Below are 25166 nucleotides of genomic sequence, written 5' to 3'. Positions count from 1 at the left end.
CCTTTGAGTTTGCTCCTTTCTCTGCCTGGATAGTCTTCCCTAGATGCTCACATGGCTTGCCCCTGCCCTTCCTTCAGTTCTCTTGTTCAAGTATCAACTTCTAAGAGAGACACCTTCTCTAATTAGCCACTGCTATCTAAAGAAGTAACCTGATTTTTTTCCCCGACTACCTGAAATAAAGTATGTAGTTATTTATGTATCTACTGTCTTTCCCACTAGACTTTTTCTTTTTTTCTTTAAGACGGAGTCTCGCTCTGTCTGTCGCCCAGGCTGGAGTGCAGTGGCGTGATGTTGGCTCACTGTGAGCTCCGCCTCCTGGGTTCACGCCATTCTCCTGCCTCAGCCACCCCAGTAGCTGGGACTGCAGGCACACACAACCACACCCAGCTACTTTTTTTTTTTTTTTTTGTATTTTTAGTAGAGACAGGGTTTCACTGTGTTAGCCAGGATGGTCCTGACCTCATGATCCGCCTGCCTCAGCCTCCCAAAGTGCTGGGATTACAGGCATGAGCCACCACGCCCGGCCAAGACTTTAACTTTCACGAGGACAGGACCCTTTGCAGTTTACGTTCAGTGCTTTTACCCTACTTACTACGCCTGCAGCATAATATACACTCAGTGCTTTGCTAAATTAATGACAGAATAGAATGATAAAATAAGGAAGGAAAATGAACAATTAGGCTAGTTGGCTTTCCACAGGGTATCACCTGGTGTATCCAACACCCAAAGTGCAACATGCTACTTTTCTAAAACCAACAAATGAAGTAATATATTTGGCATGCTCAGCAAGGTCACGCTCTTGGCATTCAGCTTTATGCATTTAATGCAGTTTACAAGTACAAACTCCTATGTCACTTTCTGTTTGGAAGGGAGAATATCAACATTAACAATTCCTGGTTATATCATTTATAAACATGCAGATGTGGATTATGAAAGATTAATGCATTCTAGGATTGGTGAAGGCATTCCGTTTGTCTCATGCCAAAACCAATTCTGCTCTTCATTAGTCAACGACAACCCATATCACCCTGTTATGGAAGAGAAATCAAAGGTGCAAGTGTGTGAATTGAGAATAAGGGATGAAACTGATTAGTAAGAGTCTTAACGGCTATAATCAATCAACACATCATAATAATCCTGGCCTCAGGGTTATCAGAAGACTGAGAAATAAACCTAACACTCTCTATAAAATGGTTTTGTTCCTTACACAATTGTTACTTATTCTCTTTTAGGAAACATGGTGATATACCAGAAGTTTGTGAAATCAACTTTAGGAGCATCTTGACTCTAAGTACTATTCATTTTACCACCATTTTCCAAAATGTACTCAAGTGATTTCTGAAATGCTTTACTTCTAGGCTAAAATTAGTTCATAAAAGCTTTTGTACCCCTCCATTCTGAATCTTCATTCTCAGTGAAGGGAGAAGGCAGCAGGTCAATGCCAACAGCATTTCCACAGAGGCAGCACACGCAGAGTCCAGATGCAGTGACACGCAGCTGAGCACAGGTTCAGAGCAGGGACGGCCTACTCGGCTCAAGAGTGAAAACAAACAGAGAACGAGGTGTCTGAAGTGCTTCTCCAGCAAACAATGCAAAAAAGTAATGGAGAAGTGGGAGTGGAAACACATGAAAACACATGAGTCACTGCTGAGATTGCAGAGCAAGAAAAAGGCACATAATATTGCCTTGGTGACACACGCTTTCTTGTACTTTCATACACAGAAAAATAGAGAAAGGGAATGGAAACTGACAGGATAATTTAAACTGAGTTATCCAACTTTTTTTTTAATTAAGAGAGGGAGGGAGCACAACTAAGTGGGAATTTGTATTTTGATAAATGTCTAATGTTTTCTTATTTCTGAACGTGGGAGAAAGAAGAGGGGGAAAAGGCTTCATTTGAGGTTTGTTGGAATGAAAGATTGAGAAGATCTGTGCTTTTGAAGAAAACAATACTCATTCCCCATCTATCAGAATACCTGACTTGGGGTCTGGAGTGACCTCTGAAGGAGAAGAGTAGCTCAGAACACTGGGGCAGCCAGACAGCAATGGGGCATGCCCTCTAGAAACAGCGCTGAGAATATTCATGACCCATGGACTCGCTGAGTTTCCATAACTAGGACCTTGGCCTGAATTTTAAAGCTGTTATCTTAAAGTGGGAGGTTCAGTATCACACTACCAATAACTAAGCCATACAGCGACGCAACCCCGTCTCTCAAAGAGACAAAATATACAATTTGCTTTCTTAACTATTGCTAAGCAGCATCTGGAAGGAATGGAAATAGTTTTGTGTAACACCCAAATATTTTACTTTGTCAGGGAAAAAAATACTGGCTTAAGTTCTCTTTGGTTTGTAGAACCGCTGAATTGGTTTTCTGTGCTGCCACAGATTAAAAACATGGATATATCAATGGCATTTTGTGTTAATTTTTTTTTTCTCCTTGGCCTGCCAATAAGCAGCATGCACCTTCCTTGCAACAAGCTGTTGCAGGATTTCCACCTCCAGTGAAACCAAAAAGGAACATTTGATAGATATTTAAAAATAAGATTATTAGGTAAGGTGATTACGCAGACTTTCAGATAAAAAATTTCTGTCAGGACACAAAATGCCATTTTAGAGGGTCTACTGCTAATGTTATCATGAAAGGACACTGGCTAAGAACTATTTACATATAGAAATAAACTCATGCTTTTTTACCCTGAGTTTCATTAAGGCCAAATTAAAAAGTAGAAAGTTTATTTACTTAGGATGGGCTTGAGCCCTAAGAGATCTAGAACTCCAGGAGAAATGGGTTAAATGAAAGAGACACTGGTTTGCATCCTCCATTGTTCATCTGATAGGTATTAATCTTGACAAATTAGACCAGGAGCCATCATTTCCTCTCACTGGAATCCTTCCTGTTCACTCTGGCCTATGACTAACTCCTAACTGAGATTCATTTTTCTCTTTCCCATTATAGCATCCTTCCAGATTCTGCTTGTTTGAATGTCAAATTAAGCAAGAAAATTAGTTTTTTGACCAGAATATCTTCTTGTTTGGATCTGCAGCTATATCGGCTGGTAGAGAAATCTACTTAGCTCTCGCTTGCTGAAGGGTAGGACTGGGTGAGCACTCACACAGAAGAGCTCTAAATATACCCCAGTGCTGCCAAACAGTTCTTTTCCATATTTAATCCAATACGTGCCACCCTTTCTAGAACTCATGCTTTTTGTGTCTGAGATTTTCCTGAGGGGCACAGATTCATCATGGCTGGTTGGTACGCTGGATGCATCTCTCGCCCTCTAGGAATGGCCACGAGAAAGCTGCAGAGAATCAGGCTCCACTAAAGAGGAACTGGTGCTTGGTGGTGTAGGAGGATGAGCTCTGACCAAGCGATTTCTTCAGGCTCGTCACATCTGTGATCCTTTTCAAAGGACAGAGACTGAAGTTATTGGCTGGGTATGAGTTGACATTAGCAGAAGGGTGCGGGGCACCACATGCTGTGCGCTGTGGAGGGGCTCCTGGAGGTGGCTACCCTAGGTGGGAGGCACATGTGCAGAGGTGATCACTGGAGTGGGGTGAAGCGCAGCTGGCTGGAGAGGGAGAAGGGGAGGGGAGGTATCAGTAGAAAAAGATGGGAGCAGTGAAGGCAGCTCCTGGAAGGTGAGTGAGATTCCTCCCGACCTGGGCCTCCTGGCTTCACAGTCTCAGCTCTGAAGCCGCCCTGACCCATCCGTCACACCCAGCCAACCAGCGGGTAGTTTGTCCAGAGGCCAGGCGGCAGGTGAGTGGCTGGCTCCAAACAACGAAGCACGGAATGTAAAAAGACAACGGGTTCCACTTTCATATTTGATGCAACTCTATTTTGTTTCTGTCTGTGACAGCTAGGATGATGTTGCCTTTGATTAGTCTTACCTAGTACGAGGCAAGAAGAATAACAGTCATGAAAACAAATAGCTCCTTATTATCTGCTAGCGTGAAGACCTAATTTTGTATTTTTGACCCTAATCTATTATGATCAGTGGCCTTCTGCTGCCAGATCAAAGTGAGTTAACTCTACTTACACTGGACTTGGTACAAATACCAAATGCCTAATGCCAAAAAAAGAATGGGGAACAGTCTATTCAGGAATTTTCAGTTATTATCCTTAGATCTTCATTAAAAAAAACAGATGAGCTTAGTTGTATAAACAAAAGTGCCAGCCAGGCTATGAACAGTTAACACCTGCCTGTCCATTCCTCACCCCATGGTAAGCTCCCTCTTCTCAATATTTAAATGCTGCCACTGCTCACAGCACATGGAGGAAAAGCTGACAAAAGCCTCTGGCCAATAAAATAAAAAATTGTAAAGTTTGGCTTATTTACATTTTTGCTTTGTTAGTAAACCGGAATGGCTGGCTCTGGAGGCAAGACAAGTGAAATTAACATCTGCAGAATCTTCTGGCAACAGCGGTGCATTCAGAGGCTGTGCTGAGTCAGCTTCCACCATGCATTAGGGGCAATCAGGCCCAGCCTAAGGCCCACGACCTGTTCAATACACATCCAAAACGTGGCAGCCCTCCTTACGCCAAAGTGAAAAACGCTAGGATGTAACCCAAGAAGCAGCGTAAGTGCAACGTGATGGGATCATTTACTAGAATATCAGCATTATGTCTAATATCGTACATTTCAGAATTAACTGTACCTGACATTACATCTGCTTAATTTAAATGTATAGTATATGAATACACACTGCCAATTACAAAGATGGAGCTATTTCATTTCTGTCTCTAAATATAAATACATCAGTAAGAAGAGGAGAGAGAATGTAAAAAACAAGAAAATTTGTAATGGCACTGGAGGGAGAGTATAGTGTTTGTGTTTCTGTTCTCAAACGCTTGTTTAGAGTCAACAAGCAGGCCTGAATTCTTACCTTCTAACTATAGAGAGCTGCAATGCTGGAGCCCAGGAATGTGCAAACAAAGGGAGAGAATTCATGTGGCTACTTAACATAAAAAATCTCCATCCTGCTTCTCCAAAGAATGCAGGAGGAAAAGCCCCGCTGAGTTAGGGATGTGGTGGGGCAGTGTTGTACCAGTGTATCATAGTAGTGGTTCCCATGACACTCACAATGTTTGTGAGGCAGCAAGACAGGAGGGCAAATCTGCAGTGAGTGGAGGAAGAGTTTAACAGGCAAGAAACAGAATCAGCCACTTGGGATGCTTTACTGGGCTTCGTTTATCTACCTCTGTGATACTTCTCATTAGCTGTCAATTACATTTACCAGGGTAGAGATGGAGAAAAATGATTGTTCTTTTTCAACAAATCCTAGGAAAGCAACATCAGGAAGAATCCCCTGCAACATTTGGCTTTACTTCATCCTAGCTATCAGCTACATAACAGCTGCACATTTTACAGTGACTTGTTGGAGAGACAATGATTGAAAGAGCCGGTCTGTGAGACATGGAGAGGAGGTGGTGAGATATAGCAGGAGGCAACAGGAGAGAAGAGAGGCCAAACATAAGAGGGTGCTGGGAATAAGAGGAAGGAAGGGGACAGGAAGAAAACAAAAGACTACATATAGAAAAATAAAGGGAAATTCCTAACAGATAGCTTGACAGTCTGAGTATCATGCCTGGGAAAGCATGTCATCTCTACATGGCATGCATGCTTCACTGGCAGACTCAGAACCAAAAGAAGGTGGACTGCATATGAGCTTGGGATCTGATGTACAGATCCACACCATTTAAATACAAGGAGTAGAGATGGAAAAAGGAGGAGGGAGATGGGCCTCATTATTCTCTAAAGGAAGGTGTATTTGCATTTAGGTAAAAGTAAATGTAAAACAAAAAGCAAAGACAAACTTTATGATCATCTCCAAAATGTGGTTTTATTACCTATGACCAAGTTCACACAAACATATAACATAATGCAAGTTGGGTAACTCGATATATTTAATACTTCTCAGAGAATAAGGATACGAATCTTGGGGAAATAATTTAAAAAATTAAAAAGGACAGAGTGCCTAGGTGGAGGGAAATGGAAATAGAAGACAATCATTTTTTTCCCCAACAAAAACCTGTCATGAGCATTGAGTAAATTCCATTAAAATAGCTGCATATAAAATGTTTGATGAAGTTATCGAAAACTGACATTTGAGTGCCCCTAGGCTTAGCTGTGGGAACAGAGTGAAGAGAAATGGGTATTACCTGGACTGAAGCCATGGACTACTCCCCGAAGGTCTAGGACAAGGTTACTGAGGGTAACCTGGCTCCTCTGTATGAATGAGAAAATGGTGCCCCTTCCCACAAGAGGGCAGGTAGATGTGAACTCCCATTCACCACTCAGACCCTGTACAATGAGCAACCTGTTGAAGTGTGTACAGCAGCCCTGGCAGGGACCACTGGGCGCGAAGTGCTGCTCAGTTAGCTGATGTGGCCTCCGCACAGGCAGAAAGAGGGAAAATAATCCAGGATTTTATACTGCATCTCATGTTAACTTTTCTGTGTGGCAGGCAGGCAGTCTAGCATAAATCAGTTTGCCTCACTGAAGCAGGGGGTAAGTGTCCAGCTAAAATTTTCATGTGCAGAGACAACAGTAGAAATTCTGTTAATCTCTGGGGTACAGTTACTTCTATCTCTTGTTTTCTGGTCTTCCTCTTAACCTTTTCAGGCTCAACACCCAAGAAGAGGAACGTGGACCTTTTTTTTTTTTTTCCCGAGAAGAAAACTGAGTTCAACTTTGTGAAAATATATTTTGCTTTCATAGCTGGCTCTAGCAGTCCTACTGAACTACCTCAGCAAACATACCAAGTCATCACTGGGAACAACATACATGTCTTCTGAATTGCACAAAAACAACACTGGATTAAGAACCAGAAGACCTGCTGCCTAAATCAACTGTACAGCTCTGGACAGTAATTGTCAGTCTCAGTTTGAGTAATATCCATAATAGTGAACATAACATCGCAAGAATCAACAAGCACTGAGTGCTCAGCCTGTACCTGTCTCATGTGCAGTGACACATTTAATCTTTGCATTTCCCCTGTGAGGTAGCGTCATCATCTTTACAGATGCAGAAGCTGAGGCACAGAAAGGCTTAGAAGCTTCTTCAAGTTGTGTGGCTAGTATCAGATCATTATGAAAGTCCATCCAGTACAAATGTTTGTACTTCCACTTGGAAGAAAGGTGAACAAATGCCAAAACTGCTTATCAGATTTTCTAAGAGGTTACTCCATGGAGAATACACTAAGAAATGTTCTCTTTGTCATATTTATATAATCTGATCCCATGTAGCTTCACGTTTAGTAGACAGTTAAGAATTTACTTGAAGAATATCCCACCAAAAAAAAGATGGAGCTTTTGCTGCCTAATTTCTTCCGGGTACTAAATGTCATTGAAGAGATTTACCAAGCACCATATAGATGTCGGCTACAGAGGAGCTGATTTGTAATAGTACAGTGAAGCAATATGGTGGTTAGGGTTTCTGACACAGGTTTAAAAAACAAACTATATACTTTAAATGACATATCCAAGAAAGTGGAAAGCTTTCTAGGAGTTAGGGAGAAATGGTAGTGAGGTCCTTGTGCTCTCTGCCCGCACACATCTGCAGTCACTGTGAAGAATGGGCATCCTTTGTGATGGTGTATAACCCACTCACCAGCTTTTACTCTGTGCAAACCAACTAAACCACAGATTCTGATGCCAGTTGAATTTGCTGAGCTACCTCCTCTGTAAAATACTATATAATGTAACACCTGACACCCAGGATCACGTACCCGAAGCAAGGTTTTCTGTTGGGTTTTATGTTCTGTATTGCATCAAAATCCAACAATGAAAGTACAAGTTTAGAAATCCCCATTTGAAATGAGAGACGTGGAAAATCTTCGGATGGCTAACTACTCATGTCAGGAATTTAAGATTTAAAACCATTGTGTCTTTATACCTCAAGAAAGTTTTCATTTAGGTTTTTAGAAAAAGTCCTTTTGACTCCATTTAGAATGAAAGAGTGAGCTCTTTGAGTAATGCAATATTTTACATATAACTTTCCAACATTTAGGTAGGTGACATCTCACAAACCATGTCAACACCAAAAACTGTGTTAAAAATTCTAGACTATAGCGTATTCATAGCATTAAAAAGTGAAAAGCAGCAGATAAGTCCAGGTTATTACAAACACTGTGAGGACAAACAAACATTTTTGAAAGAAAGATAACATCGAAATGCTTTAATCAAAATGTACTGAGTGTATACCTATATCAAATTACAGATGAATCTTAGAAACACAACGTTTAGTTAAAAAAAGCAAATTTTAGCATACACTATGAGTGGGGTGACCATATTATCTGATTTGCCCAAGACCTTCTGGTTTATGGCGCTGTCCTACTGTAATTGTTAATAGTAGCCCTTTGCATGCCCAAAAGTGTCTCAACTTGGATGATAAATTATAGTCATTCCAAATATAATATATTTCTGTAAAGCTAAAAACTTAATAAAACAATATATGTATCTATGAATGTTTGCAATAAAATTCTTAGAAAAAAACCCAAAAATCAAAAAACGAAAAGAACAATGTTTTAAAAAGATTCAAAGGATATTTGAAGTGAGGGAGAGGTATAGAGCTTGAGATAAGGAAGAAATATACAGGTAGACACAATGGCATTATGATACTCTAATTCTTAAACCAGATGGTGAATTCATGAATGTTTATTTGATAGTTAATGTTTCAAACTGGCGTGCTATATATGTTATTTTATTTAGAGATATATATGTGTAATATTCTAAACATTCCACAATATACTTTTTTTTTAAATATAAAGGAGGTGAAATGTTAAAAAGCACAAACTAATGCCCACAATTTTGGAAGGATAGAACACATTATCTGGTTTGGTGATAAAGGAAAGCTAGTTGCGTGATAGATTTGAATGGATGAAGTTTGATATAAGAAAGCTGGATGAGGATGAAGTAACCGACAAATAAATAACCAAATAAATAAATAGCCTTGAGAACATAATAAAGGGAGCAGAAGATAGAGGTGATGCAAGACAAGTGAAATAACATGGAGTTAACCAGAACATGGCCTCCTTGTGTCAAAGAGAAGGCACGAGTTTGTATCAGTAAGAATGCCTCGACCATGCTCAAGAAACAACCATTGCCTGGATGTGATCAGACACTGGTAAGTATAGACGGTGGAAATGTTTTAGAAAGTAAATGCTGTGGCAAGTATTAAATAGAACCAAAAAAATATAAGGCCGATCCTCACCAACAATCTCACTTTGGTGGCACTCATCAACAGAAGATCTGATGTAACAGAATCATTACAAAACATATGCTAAGAGGATAAATAATATCCTGTTTCTGGCATAAGTTAAAAGTAAATATGCAAATTGAAAATAACAACGTAATTGGTCATTTTATTAAAGGGGTAGTTATAATCACCTGTTGAATTTCTTCAGGAACTGGGACTCTCATATGCCTTGGTGAGAATTCAGTTATACTCTTAATACGTGGCCACTAGGTTTTTAAATAGTAAAGTAATGAAATGTGAGTTGCTGTTGATGAACATGAGATCTCTCTTTATCACAAAGTAAAACAATAATTATTAGGAAAGTAAATACCTGGGATACTTGCAGGAGAGATTGGGCCAGATCGAGACTGGTTGCTTCCTACAGGAGAGCCCACAGGAGAGGGAGATGGGCCCCCCGGGATGCTGGAGAGATGAGGCGACGCATGTGGGGAGAAAGGCGACTGCGCCGGGTTGCTCTGATCCCCTTGGCTGCTCGTGGACCCGGATGCACTGACTGCTGAGCTCAAAGTTGCTTCCGTTCCCGTGGGGAGGTCATCAATGGAGCCAGACAGATCCTAAGAAAGGAAAAGATGTATTTATAGAGTGACATGTTTGGATGAATATCTCATCAAAAGACGACTTGATAATGATAACGATGTCCCCTTCAGAGATGAAAGTTTTCTGGGTTACAACCCAAAATTCAAAGCATGGCCACTTTTTATTAGATTTTAATGAGGTCGTTTGTAAGTTGAACCAATACGACGATCTTGCCTCTCTCCTAAAAAATGAGTACAGTTGTACTTCTCTTTGATAAAACCATCCTCATACAGTTTGCCCTTCAGCTGTCAGCACCGAGTCCATTAGACCTGTTCAAAGTGCCACACAAGACACACAGCACTCTGCCTGGTGACTTACCATAGGAATGGAATGCCTGGTTCTTAAATGATTACATCATAAAGTAAAAAACTACAGGCTTTGAGTCCTTTTTTTCAGAATTTGACATTGGTGGACTATGTGAATTTCAAACCAGGATATGCTAATGTAATAGCAGTCACAATTTTAACCAAACTTTGTGATGAGAAATACACACACAGACACACACACACACACAAACACACACACACACACACATATAGTGATGAAGTCTCACTCTTGTTGCCCAGGCTGGAGTGCAGTGGTGTGATCTTGGCTCACTGCAACCTCCGCCTCCTGGGTTCAAGCGATTCTCCTGCCTCAGCCTCCCGAGTAGCTGGGGTTACAGGCGCCTGCCACCACACCCGGCTAATTTTTGTATTTTCAGTAGAGATGGGGTATCATCATGTTGGCCAGGCTGGTCTCGAACTCCTGACCTCAGGCAATCTGCCTGCCGTGGCCTCCCAAAGTGCTGGGATTACTGGCATGAGCCACTGTGCCTGGCTGAGAAATTCTTACAATAAAGTGGCATTAAAAGAAGATAATAATGTGTGTATTTATACATGGTATTGTGAAAATAAATCTCTTAGAAGTTTTGTTGGCAGAAATGGGTCCTAATGTTATACCTTACTTTTTAATACCAATTTTACACTGTCATTGCCATCTACGTTTTATCGCCGTACTCTCTGAGGCAGTGATTAAAATCTCCATTGATACAGGTACAAAAAAAAGGAAGCTCAGAGAGTCCAAATTACTGTTGAAGGTTACGTTACTGAGGATGGTCTGCAGGTGCTAAAGACAAAAAGGGGAAGACGAGAGAGGAGGAAGAAGAAACTGTCTTCAGCTCTGTCAACAGAAGGGGACGCAGACAAAGCCTTTACTTCAGCCTGCATCACTGGTCTGCCCCGCCTCCCCAGCTCCCATGGAGGTCCCATCAGCAGGTGCTCAGTGCATCCCCACTGCAATAACTGGACTCCCAGATCACCGACCGAGCGAGGTGCCAGCGAGTTCTCAGGGCTAGTTACAGCATAAAAGATACTTGTCCTGATAATTGAAGACTACGTACCATAGAATGGAATCACAAATATCTGGTTATGCTACTGTTTCCAAGGCATATTCAATCCTAATAGATCTCCACCCTCTACATTTTATCAATGTTAAATTTTACCTCACTGCTTACAACTGGGACTTCTGAGAATAGGGCTTTAGAATCTGGTAGAGGAAGATGCTAAGATTCTAAGAGTAAACCTAGACCAGCAAGTACGAAAAAAAGCAAGGGAAAGCAGAGCTGGTTAGAGCTCTTCAGGGCACCCTGAAACGTCACGAAGCAAACTCAGGATTAGGATCCTAGTACCCTGGACAGTTTAGTTTAACTGTTGATCATCTGTTATAGCATATAATTAACTTCTCTTTAAAAACCATATTCTAAAGTATAGCTGACAGAACCTAATCAAAAAGAGAAATGCTACAGAAAAACAAAATGTCTTCTGCTAAGAAGAAAAACGTCTTTCTAAGTAAAACAGAAAACGTCTTCATTCCACAAAATCTTCAATGTCCAATGACTGCTTATGGGAAACAACAGAACAGGAACAGAGCAGACTGAAAATAGCTCCCCTAGAAAGAGTTCATCAAATCTCCAAAACGGAAGCCTGGTGTGGTGGAGCAGCCTGTGGTCCCAGCTACTTGGGAGGCTGAGGCAGGAGGAGTGCTTGAGCCCAGGAGTTCAAGGCTACAGTGAGTGACAAGGGCACCTGTGAGGAGCCACTGCACTCCAGCCTAGGTGACACAGTGAGACCCAGTCTCAGAAAAAATCCAAAATAAAATTAAGTGAATTCCATCTGATTGTTAGAATTCAAAGGTATGTAAACATTTATGCTAATCCTTATGATTAGCAGAAATGTAAGGGCACGTGAGATGCACAGTTCTGTACATATTCAGCTGGTGAAACTTTATATTTAACTTGATTACCGGGCTTAACAACAGAAGTCTTGACAGAGACCATGGGGGCTGCAAAGGTGAAAATATTGACTCTCTGGCCCTTAAAGGAAAAAGCTTGCTGACCCCTGATTTAAAGAACCATGTGTACTCACACGGTCTCTATTGCCTTTGCCTATTCCTTGGGGAAAAAACAGGAATTAGGACAGGCCGCAGCTGAACCACACAGTAACTTTACCATCATCATGGCTGGTACAAGCTTTAACAGGAACAGGAACTTACTCCATTACTACATCCCTCAGAAAAATACTGAGTGACAACTCCATATAATCTTACTCTTTTTGAAGGGATCATGAAAACCCAGGATGGGTGATGGTGTCCACGTCCAGCCCCTGACAGTGCCCATCACACGTGATGACTGATAACCAAGGGGTAGTCAGACAACAGCCATCGGGCAGGAAATATGCTTTTCATTTTTCTCCAAAGAAAAAATCTGGTAGATAACTAGATATAAAATCCCGTATTATATATGAAGTTAAACATAGAAAGGACAAATCAGATTTAATTTTTGAAAAATCATCTATTGTAGTTAAATAATTTTATGCAAATCTCTCATCATAAAATCTGAAATTTTACTTTGAAGTTCTTGTAATTCTCTGCACAACCTACAAGTTTCGTCCCCATTCTCCCTTAAAATTCCATATTATGGTTGAAAAAGTGACTCAGATGGGTATTAAGAGAGCTTCACTCAGGCTGCAAAGGCATCAAAAACATTTCTGTTATTCAACAAGCTGATCAAGGAAGTATCAAGAGAAAAATATAAAAACGGTGGCTTTCTTTGTGTTCACGTGTCATCAGAATTTCAGTGCTCACTAGACCTCAGTGTAACAGAAGAGTAATAAAGAGATATAATTATTATATCACTGTTACACACTCACGCAACTTTTATATGTAAATTATCCAGAAATATTCCCGCCCTGCAGATAGTTAGGGTATCTGTATGTAGAGCTATCTTAAAACATGCTAATAAAAGAAGTTCAACAGTGGTTTAAGTATTCAGCCTAGTTAACAAAGAAGCTCTGTAACTAATACTCCTCTAGACGACAATTTAGTCAGCAGGGCACCAACTCTATTCTTCTTTTATAAGTACTATCAGATCTATGATGCCTGTAAAGAACAGAGAGACCTTACTGCATCTCATTCTAACCAAGGCACCTTCAAGCTACAGTGCTTCCATTTATCTTGCTGGAAAGCTGGCAGGTGAGGTAATTGCAGGCAGTCCTTTTAAGGGGCTAGGTGAGTCCCCCTGCCCTACGGCATTCCCTAAATCAGTCCTCTTTTTGTGATGGGGTGATTGGCAAGGCAATGACTTCACGGACTCTCACGCACAGTAAAATCACCATTTTGCTATCATCATGTGATTTGGTGAAATCTTGCTATTAAGTTGGGTTTTCAGTGTCTGACCTCACTCAGAACACTGATTATTTTCTGGCACACCAAAAATAACTTAACTCCTACTATTAATGATGAATTTTTTAAAATCCCTGCCTTCAAAAACCAAAACCATGAAGCTGTTTTAACTTTAAAACTTAATTTAAATGACAATTCCCTGCAATGACTCTCCTTCTGTAACCATCATCCTTCCACGGTCTCTCTGCCCATGTAAAATTTTTATTCTGACCCTAGTGACACGTACAAGAGATTTCACTGTGCTTAGAATGAAACGCCACCAAAGCAGTAACAATCTTACCAGACTTTGACAAGAGAAACATTCACAGATTAACACACAGCACAAATATGTTCAGATTCTCTATATTGGGGCAGGCTTGGGGAAGGCAGCATCAGAAGGAATAATGGTGGGACGTCCCACAAAGAAGATGCATGGGAAGGATTTTTAACAAGCTGTAGATAATTGAAACAGATCTTAAGTATAAAGACTCTCTCATGCCTACAGACTGTACATGATCCTCCCTAAAAATATTTTACATTGCTACATTATGACTTGCTACACATCAAAAGACATATTTGGTTTTGATGGTATCCAATTTAGCATAAGTTAGCTCACCAAAGGATAAATTCAGTCAATACTGGTGGCTTTACTTTCTCAGAGAACTGGGAATAAGTCAGAAAATTTTACTCCCTTGCTTAATTAAATAAGTGGGTTTTTTAAAAAGCAAATGAAAGTACTCTAAGCTATGGTTCTCAATACAATTAGCTGATGGTATTAGATCAGCTGCTCATAGAAAGCTGCCAAGCACTGCACACATTTGGGCATCTCTTGCTCAGAAGTGCCCCAGGAGAGCATGAGGACAAACACTGAATCAGAAATAGAGAAGATATTTCAATCAATGAGACCAGTTCAGGTCTCTTGTTTAAGGATTTTAATAGGATACAGTTAATGATTTCTCACTGTGACTTCCCATGGGTTTAAAGCACAGGTTAAAACGCCAGTTCAGTGGTCTTCAAAAAAAAGTCTCTTAATAATCTTAAAAAGCAGAAATAGCATCTCTTCTCCTTTCTAGAACATTAAAATGAAATAAAGCCGTGTACTTTTTCTTTTTCTCTCTTCAACTACACCCTCACCTTTCTAAGGGTCGTGACTCCTTGTGCCAAGTGCGGTGCGAAAGACAGAATGGATATGACTGTTCATTGGTAAATACCACCAAATTTATAAACTCTACAGAAAAATACAGCTGCAAACACTACAGAAAGTAATCCAGCCCATGCAAATATTTCTAAATATTTACCAAACATGCTCTACTGAAAACTACTGACTTAGCTATTAAAACTTAGCAATGAATTATCAGCCCCCTGTTTCTAATTAACATCCTGGATGTCAAGTATTCAGTGTCATTAGACTCTTGGTTCTTTAGAAACACACTGTAAAATTACTTCACACCTTCCGCCCTTATTTTGGAACTATCATTTTTGGTCATGTGCTATGAATACACCTTGAAATTGATTCGAGAATTGAGTCAATAATTTGACAGACACATATACACAAAAGGAAAATTCTCACAGTGACTGTTTAATTTCCATGATGTTTAAAGGCTTTTTCTTGCATTAACCGGTATTGTAATAGTGTATGACCAGATACCTACCAAAGTTCCTACTGCTTTCATTTGTCTAGACAGCAAACGAGTTAAAAGCTCACACTTCCTATCTTAGAGCACATTAAAAAACAAAGCAAAGGCATTAGAAAAACAGAATCCCTGAAAAAAAATCCTTCCAAGTACTAATTGTTAGGCCTTAAGAGTATCCTCTTTCCAAGTTATACATGTGTCACTTTTTATTTAAACAAGTCCAAATACGTATTTATTTCCTCATTATGTGACTGTATATACAGTACACACCCTTTAGATGTACGAAGTCAGCTGGAAAAAAAAGGTTGACGTTAATTTAAAAATAGTTCTAAGCTCCAAAAAACCATATCAAAAGTCAGAGATAATACAAGAAAAACTAATGGGCCAAAATTCACTTTAAGAGAGATGGCCAAGAACTACCTTTGGGTGAAATGACTTCCACCTGGTAAGTTTGTGTTATTTCTCAGGCAAAGATTCCATTATGGATAACTCTCATTTTAAGGGGACATTTGTAGGATAATCAGCTACAGTGACACTTTACAAAAGCAAAATTCAGAGTTAGACATACCATTTTAGATAAATACCATTGTAATGGTTACCTTTTCTTTAGTATTTAAAAATCAGCATCTAAAATAAAAGCTATTCTCAAAGGTCCTTGGGTTAAAACTCCTGATATGAAACATGTTGCCATTCTAAACTTAGAAGTGGTAACAATGAGAGTATGAAATATGTATCATAAAAGGGACCTTTTCCCCACTGCACAAGCCTCAAGGGGTTCCTAAAATAGTCTCAGTTTTCAAACTTTTTTGAACAGATTCTCCACTCTTCCACTATTAACAGTCTCAGGAGTTATGTCGATTAGGAAGAACAACAAATAGACCTCTCAACATAGTATGGGCAGTCTTGAACTAAAAAATAATTTGGTACGAAAATGTATTTATAAATTTGTTTTGGGTATACAGAATCTGGGATTTACCTTTATCTGCAAGTAATGTTTCCCTTCTTGGTCAGACTCCCAGGACCAGCCTCAGAAACGCTCATGATTATGGCCCTGAGAATGCTGATTTTAGCAACAACTAATACCACCACTGATCAAAGGCCTTCGAAGTGCCCCAGATATTATGCATATTTTCTTACGTGAGAAAGTAACAGCGTGTTGTTAGCGGCAGTTCGTTGTTCTTACCAGTTAAAATGCTTTTTATCTGATTTTATCATACTTAAGTCCAACATGCTTAAGACCCTTCCTGCCCACAAGTCAAGCCCCACGTCAGTGCTAACACTAAAAAGACTCATGTGCATAACTCCTGGCCCTTTTCTATTCCAGGAACAATGATGTTTTGAATACAAATTATAGTGTACTGATGAAATTAAAGCTTTATAACAAAGTGAGATACTGAATAATGTGGGGAAAGGTATTTTTGTACTAGAGTCACCCTTAAGCAAGCCCTATCTAAGTTTTGTAGTCGGTGCTGTGGGATGGGTGACAGGAGGTGGAGAAAAAGGGAGAAGGCAGTGTTATGTGTGGATGACCTTTTATATTCATATGTGGACTTGTACACTCGAATGTCCTTCTATCACTGAGTCTCAGCGAAGAGAGACAAACCACACAAACGACAATAAAGTGCAGAAAATTCTATGATGGAGGGCGAATTAATAAGTGCTAAGAGGGCAGACTGACGGGTAAATGTCCAGGGACTGGCGTTCAGACCAGAAGTAAAGGGCACTCTAGGACAGGTGGCGGGAAGGGGCACATGGCAGGGAGAGAGACAGGAAGCAGACGGGACAGTCCAGGAAGGCACAAAGGGCAGGAAGAGCGAGGGGAGCGCATGCTCATTTCGGGACAGGAGGCACTCGGGATGCCCAGGAGAGAGGCAGGCTGGGCATGGCCTCATGTGCCTATGCCAAGGAACAGGGGCCTACATTTTTAGGAACCAGGGAGTCACAGAGGTCCAGAGAGTGAGTCTTAATATTATTAGAAGAGGAAAACTGTGCAATAGGGTGCCAATGAAGAGACTAAGAACACTTTAAACACAATGAAAATATCGGGTACTATTTTTTCTTTTCTTTTCTTTTTTTTTTTTTTTTTTTTTTTTGAGACGGAGTCTTGCACTGTTGCCCAGGCTGGAGTGCAGTGGCGTGATCTCAGCTCACTGCAAGCTCTGCCTCCTGGGTTCACGCCATTCTCCTGCCTCAGCCTTCCGAGTGGCTGGAACTACAAGCGCCCGCCACCACGCCCGGCTAATTTTCTGTATTTTTTAGTAGAGACGGGGTTTCACCGTGTTTGCCAGGATGGTCTCCATCTCCTGACCTCATGATCTGCCTGCCTCGGCCTCCCAAAGTGCTGGGATTATAGGCGTGAGCCACCGCGCCAGGCCAAATTGCAGGTACTGTTTAAGAATAAATCTGTAAAGTGCTTCTTAAAAAATCCGTATATTTTTAGCATTATATAGAATTAAACAAATAAACAACACAATGACAACAAAATTGTCTGAGTAACTCTATCAGGGGTAAATAGCAACATGTTTTCTAGATTGCATTAGTTTTAAGGATCGACATCGTCATCTGACTCATTTCAGGTCCATGTAACAATCAGTGGAAAACATGAGTTGGAAGATATATGCCTTCACCTTAAAACAGCCTAACGGTATCTAAAAACTATGACTAACATACAGTTCTAAAGATTATAGTCTCTTAATTCTATATTATACTCCAAAACTGCTGGTGATGACTCTCAAGGTATTTAGTTATAAAAAAAAAAAATCACCTAATAACACTGAGGAAGAGAGATGGGTTTATGGGTTGGTGCTTTACAAACATCATTGCCAGGTATGAACCTATAAATATTAATGATCCATGTGCTTTGAAAGTAAATTGACAAACTAACAAGACCTGTAAATATGTAAGATTTACACTTTGCCTACAGATTCTTGTTTTTATAACTGAAAGTTTACAATAAATCTTCAGGGCAGAAAAGCCATCAACACCACCACTTCCATCTCTCATGGTAAAAAAACCCCACAACAACTTTACTGTTTATCTTAGAAGTACAATGCTTAGCACACAGTCTCTAAAAATAAAACAACAAAAAGGCATGAGCCTTCTGGAGACATTTATTTCTTCAGTAGTATAGCAATAAAATGCTTATAAACATTAAGACTTATAGGAACTGTAAATAAATTAGCAACTTTAAAAAAATTAGGCAGGAATATTGCTTGAGCCCAGGAGTTCAAGGCTGTAGGACACTATGGTACCTATGAATAGCCTCTGCATTCCAGCCTGACCCCACATAGTGAGATATCATCTCTTGGGGCGGGGGGGGGGGGAACCACAACCTAACAGAAAAACACACAACTTACAAATTGTATGGAGTCTACAATGAAAAAAAGAGAAGTTTTACTTGTAGAACGTTACTAAACTTGATTATTTTGATATTCCACCCATTCACATGAACCATAAGAAAAAAACGTATTTATTCTTTATCCTTCACTGAACTTTTTAACTTTCAATTTTGAAATGACTTCAGACTTACACAAAAACAGCAAAGACATTTATAAGAGTTCTTTTACATCCTTCATCCAGTTTCCCTAACAGCAACATTTCACAAAACACGGCACATTTATCGAAAGTGCAAAATTAACACTAGTACAACACTTAACTAGAGACTTCATTCATATTTTTCCAGCTTTGCCACTTATGTCCTTTTTCTGTTCCAGGACCCAACCCACCATCCATGTTACAATGACTTGCTGTGTCTCCTTAGCCTCCTCCATTCTGTGACGGTTTCCCAGTCTTTCCTTGACATGTTTGAAGAACACTTGTCAGGTATTTTGTAAAATGTCCTTCATTTGCACATCTTGGTGTGTTCTCATGATGAGACTGGGCTTACAGATTTTGGGGAAAAATATCACAGAAGTGAAGTGTCCTTCATATCGTACCATAGTGGGGAGGTCAGCATGACGATGTCAACATGACTCACCACTGGTGATGTTAGCCTTGGTCACTTGGTTTAAGGTGGTGTCTACCAGGTTTCTCCACTGTTAAGTTACAATTTTTCCCTGTCCATACTCTACTCATGAAGGGAGTCACTAAGTCCAGCCTACACTCATGGGAGGGGAATTAAGCTCCACTTCCTAGTGAAAGAAAATCAAAAATTTTGTGGATGTATGTAAAAACTAGACAAGAATAAACATTTTGGGCGATATATATGAAATTATGCAAGTATCCTAGTAGAAAATTTGTATATTTTCATTAAAATCATTTTTAAGACTTCTGAATGCTTTAGAAAAGTAGAGAATTCAGAAACTTTTTCCATAATTAGCTTAACTAGATTACACATGGAAATGTTTTATGAAGACTATTTTTATATTTTAAAATCAAATTCAATAAATGCAGTACTCCCGCAAAAGTCAAACTTAAAACCATGTATTTTTCTTATTTTCTGTTATGATTCATAGACTCACTTAGATAAGAGGTTTCCAAAATGAGTTGTTTTTCATTTTTGTACAGGGGCAGCTGGTCACTTAATACCTCAAGTGCTAGCACTCAAGTGCAATTTTACATAATAATTTTTTCCAAGAGCATATAACCACTTTATAACATGTTACTTCAAAAACTTCAAAAGGAAGTGGTCATAAACCTATTCAGGGTCTCAGAAAGAAACTTCCAATTCCAATAATAATAACCACGATGATAAAGAAAATAATAATAATATCAATAAGGACTTGAACAAGCACTGGACACCCAGTGTGTTTCACACTCAACCATACTACCTCTCCATAAGAGCCATTCATACACCACGCCATGATGTTACTATACCTCACCTGTATAAATAACTACTCTGTTCCCTAGAGCATGTTCCCAGGCTCTAGAGTAGGATAAAAAGTTTCCTCTGATAATCACTTCACTCCACTATAAAGGGTCTCAAAGACAGCGTAAAATAAGACATGGACTCCTAAAGGCACAAGAGTAAAATTCACATTTCCTTTGCACTGTAATACCTTTGAACAAGGGACAGACCTAAAGAACTTGACCCACTAGCCCATCATATTGCCTAATTTATCTTTATCCAGGTAAATTCTATATCCGGACAAGTAAAACTGCACTTAAACTCTGATCAATAATCTGTAAATTGGCCGGGCGTGGTGGCTCATGCCTGTAATCCTAGCACTTTGGGAGGCAGAAGTGAGCGGATCATCTGAGCTCAGGAGTTCGAGACCAGCCTGGCCAACACGGTGAAACCCCATCTCTACTAAAAATACAAAAATTAGCCCAGTGTGGCGAGGCACAACCGTAATCACAGCTACTCAGGAGGCTAAGGCACGAGAATTGCTTGAACCCAGGAGGCAGAGGTTGCAGTGAGCTCAGAGCACCGGAGCATGCACCACTTAGTTCCAGCCTGGGTGACAGAGTGAGACTCTGTCTCAAACGAACAAACAAACAAACAAAAAACAATCTGCAAATCTCTGGAAGGTGCTGTGAAGCCTTCTTGCTACATCTTATTCTGCTCCTCTAATGAAACCTGCTTCTCAAAGGCATGCAATCAATGTTCAAGTTTTCTTTTTGATATCTGTATGGGATCATAACAGTGTTCTTTTTGTTTTGGGGGATGGGGATGATTACAATAGAATTCAGGCTCTGGAACCAGACAGCTGCTGGTCAGTTTCACTTACTCGGAGGACTTGGGCAAAGGCCTGAGATACAGTCAAACCCTACTGGCCTCCACTCCACTTCTATGTGTAGCACGTGGATAATAAATAATTTACTCACAGTGTTGGGCGAGTTAACTGAGTTGCTGTAGATAAAGCAGCACTAAGCATGATCTGTCTGACACCAAGATCTGTGCTCATTAAATATTTACTGTGATAAAGGTGTCAGAATAATAACATGGCAGCTAACTCCTCCATCAGGAATTGCGAGGTAAGAGTGGTGTAAAATCAGGCCCTGGTGCAGTATTTCTTCAGCTAACCTTAAAGCAAGCCCCCTAAATTCACTGAGAATACTTAATTTCACCATGCCCAAAATAGGGAAAATAACATTTATGCCACAGTGAGAAGTAAATGCGATTGTGAATCTGAAACATTAAGCATACAATAAGTGCTCAATAAACAGTGGCTATGTATAAATGCATACATCCACATATAAACACAATTCAGACACAGACTGTTTTTAAACACTGCTTATAAGATAAAATACATTTTGAGTAAAGAACGTTCAAATGACTTGTAGAAAAATATCTCACTTAAAAGATGGGGTGAGTAGGGCCAGGCACGGTGGCTCACGTCTGTAATCCTAGCACTTTGGGAGGCTAAGGCAGGCAGATCTCCTGAGGTCAGGAGTTCGAGACCAGCCTGGCCAACATGGTGAAACCCTGTCTCTACTAAAACTACAAAAATTAGCCAGGTGTTGTGGCAGGTACCTGTAATCCCAGTGACTCAGGAGGCTGGGGCAGGAGAATCTCCTGAACCTGGGAGGCGGAGGTTGCAGTGAGCTGAGGTTGTGCCACTGCATTCCAGCCTGGGCGACAGAATGAGACTGTGTCTCAAAAACAAAAACAAAAACAGAAAAAGATGGGGTGAGTAAATAGTGGTGGCATAAATGCATCCCATTCTTTATCAAATATTTATCAGATAATTATGTGTTAGGCAAACAGTTACATTAACAATCAATATTATACTAAGTAAATGGCCTTTGGCACTTCTTTAAAGCATATAAATACTACACACCAAAGACAGCACTGACTAGAGAAGGGAACCAGCCGAGGTTGCAAAGCCTTGGTTCAAGTCTTTGCTGTAATACGTCCCAGTGGTTTGACATTGGGCAAGTGATTCCACATCTCTAAGCTTCAGTTTCTTCATCTATAAAATGGATCTTTGTCTCAAAGAAGCAGAGAAAACTAAATGAGTTAAAGAATCCATTTAATATATGTTAGTGATTATTCTGATTTTTGTTTTATAATATCACATAGTATTAAGATAATTTAAAACAGGAAATAAGAAAACTGGACATTGTAACAGCAATAAGTTAGAAACCATCTAAATCTCAGTTTAGTAGTGAGCAATTTAAAAGTATATAGAAATTATTAAAAATGTATGTTATATTAATATAAACAGCATAATTTCATTGAAAAGATTGAATGAAAATCCAGTAACAACAGAAAATAAACATCATAAAGATTGTATGAGCATGCGGGCTTATTTATACACAAAATACACTTGTGTAGATGTGCCTTTTAAAATGCCTAACAGGCATAGACTGGTGCTGAATAAAATATTAACAGTACTGATTTGGGGTGATCAGATTTGGGAGGATTTTCACTTCCTTCTTTGTACTTGAGAATTTACCAACTGTATAAATGCTGAAGCTTTTTTGGTAAAGGAAATAAAACGAAAGCGGACCCTGGAGATTCTAACACATAACCACAGCACAGCTTAATGAAGAGAATTATTAACTTACGCCCACTCGAAGGTGAACAACAAATCCTGTTTGAAAGATGGGAAACAGATGAATAGCAGTAGCATGAAATCACATTAGTATTTTCAGAATAGATGTTAAAACTCCATGAAGACGTATACAATAAGGAAATGATAAGATCAAGTTGGACGAAGAAAAAATTCTGCTCATATGCAGACTTTGCACATTTGATCAAGCTAATATTTTTAATAACATTTTCTTTATGGTCCCCGTTTAGCAAGTCTGTAAATACCTGAATAAGATAGCTGACAGCTGAGGAAAACTTCTAAAAAATCAGATTTTGGGTAAGTAGAAAAAAGCAAAAGTCTAAAGACAGGTTTTAATAGGATGGCCTTTTGATGTACCAGCCCCAGTCTAACAAGCCAACCTTCCCCAAAAGACGAACAAACAAATTCAGACATAGGAACTTCTAGTTAAATGGGTCACAGAAGCTGGCAACTTGAACCTGAAGATTCTCAGAAGAAACAGAAGTCACATGCCTATCAATACTTTACACTGACTTTATAAAATAAATTGTTACTCTGTCACTGCTGGCAACTCCTGGAATAGGACCAATTATCCAGAAACAACGAATATCACTGCTTCAGGGATAGGCAGCGCCTGTGCCCGGAATAACTCCTCAACAATCTTGTCAATGGTCTCATTCTAAGAGTTACATGCTTAATGTTTGTATGTTTGTTTGTTTTGTTTTGTTTTACTTTCAAAGAAAATTACAATTTTTAAGACAATTCTTTGTGAACTGACGCTTTTAAAGTTCCTGTTTCATTTGGAAATTGTGGAAGTCTTAAAATAATGAAATGGAGTGGAAAGAGTATCCTAAAACTATAACCTGGAGTCCATTTGTCCTACTGAGCTCACTTTTTGCTCTTAGGATGCGTCACCACGTGAGATTGTTTAGGAGCACCACGGCAGTCCATCAGTCTGCAGAGTGTGATAGGACCTTCCGTGATATGCCCTTGTGTGGAGTGCACCTGCCTCTTCTTGCCTTCTGTATCCTGTCCTCTTCTGAATTTTTCTCAACACTGCCAAGTAGGTAAGACATTGTACTAAGGATAAAATGAATTTTGGCTCTGAGAATAAAAGCAGCATCTTTAAACATAAACATATGAAGATTGATAAACGTTACTTAGAAATTAAATAGAAGAAGAGTGAAGGAAAAAAATGTAAAGCTACGAGGAGCACAGCAATCTGCTCCGAGCTGCACAAGTGCCAGTTTGTGGGCCCCAGGGCTCGGCAGGATTTCTCTGTACAGTGCCAAACTCCAACAATATTGTTATGGTTAGAAAGGAATTTCTCACAAGAGCTAACAAAGGCAGAAGGTCATAAATAAACCCAGCAGGATTGCCTTGTCAGTTCTCATTATTAGCGCTGCAGGCGTTTGCTTTTCTACGGGCTTCTTACAGGTTCATTTAAGTGTAAGAGTTCCTCCTCAAAAATTCACATGCTCGTAAATAAAACTGTTCCTAATCTAGCAAAGTAAAATACTTGAAAAGTAAGAAAATAAGTAAGCAAGTAAATAAACAAACACATAAAGGCCAGGAGACCGGCAAAGGGCGAGGGATGCTGCCACACACCCTGGAACTTCATACCCGAACTCCTGGCCTGATTTGACTACCCTTAGTATTGACCACAAGAATTGTCTGAAGAATTATATCTGGATAGGAAGCGATGCTGAGCTCCTAAACTGATGTTGACATATGTTATAAACTGAGCAAAGCACAGCTGTGTGATCATTACTGTAATTATGAAGTGACATTCAGTGTTAACTTTATTTTACTGAAGATTTTTAACCAGTAACAAAAAAGGAGGTGTCAGTATATTAGCAATTGGAAGAGATGTTGATATTTAGCAATTTAGAATATCAAAACTTAACAATAATTCCAATAAAGGTTTTTATTCAAAGGAGAAAAGATCTGATAGACTTCATTTCATGTACTACTAACTAAAAAATATATCTTTTAGCAATAAGAGAAATATATTTTATCTTTCTTTAAAAAAACAAAATGAACAATTTAAGGTAACACAGCTTCTTATTCTTACAAAAAAAAAATAAGAGAAACACATTGGAAAACAAAATAGAAAAAAAATCATCAGTAGTGCCACTATTCAGAGCTAACTAAATTTTAACAGTTTGCCCTATTTCCTTCTAGTCTTTTTTCTTAGGTATAGACAACATATCTTTACGCATAATACGTATGCAAAAACAGCTATGATATCAACTGACCTACTTGCTATCCTCTATCAGGAAAAATGAATTACATCATGTCTTTTAAAACAACAACGACAGTAAGGCGCGGTGGCTCAAGCCTGTAATCCCAGCACTTTGGGAGGCCGAGAAGGGCGGATCACGAGGTCAGGAGATTGAGACCATCTTAGCTAACACAGTGAAACCCAGTCTCTACTAAAAAGTACAAAAAACTAGCCGGGCAAGGTGGCGGTTGCGTGAACCTGGGAGGCGGAGCTTGCAGTGAACTGAGATCTGGCCACTGCACTCCAGCCTGGGCGACAGAGCGAGACTCCGTCTCA

General features: G+C 39.6%; 1 protein-coding gene across 5 annotated transcripts in view; it reads right to left on the bottom strand.

Moving 5' to 3' along the window:
* The window catches only part of ARID1B (AT-rich interaction domain 1B), a 440617-nt gene that overhangs the window by 117029 nt on the left and 298422 nt on the right, over positions 1–25166 (bottom strand). For all 5 annotated transcript variants that reach the window (XM_023206077.3, XM_023206081.3, XM_023206082.3 and 2 more), the window contains one exon: positions 9572–9815. In XM_023206077.3, coding sequence (XP_023061845.2) covers positions 9572–9815 — 244 coding nt within the window. The remainder of the gene's footprint in view (positions 1–9571; positions 9816–25166) is intronic.

The sequence above is a fragment of the Piliocolobus tephrosceles genome, chromosome 5 (assembly GCF_002776525.5).
Source record: "Piliocolobus tephrosceles isolate RC106 chromosome 5, ASM277652v3, whole genome shotgun sequence".
Taxonomy (NCBI): domain Eukaryota; kingdom Metazoa; phylum Chordata; class Mammalia; order Primates; family Cercopithecidae; genus Piliocolobus; species Piliocolobus tephrosceles.
This window is presented reverse-complemented; position numbering and strand designations above follow the sequence as displayed.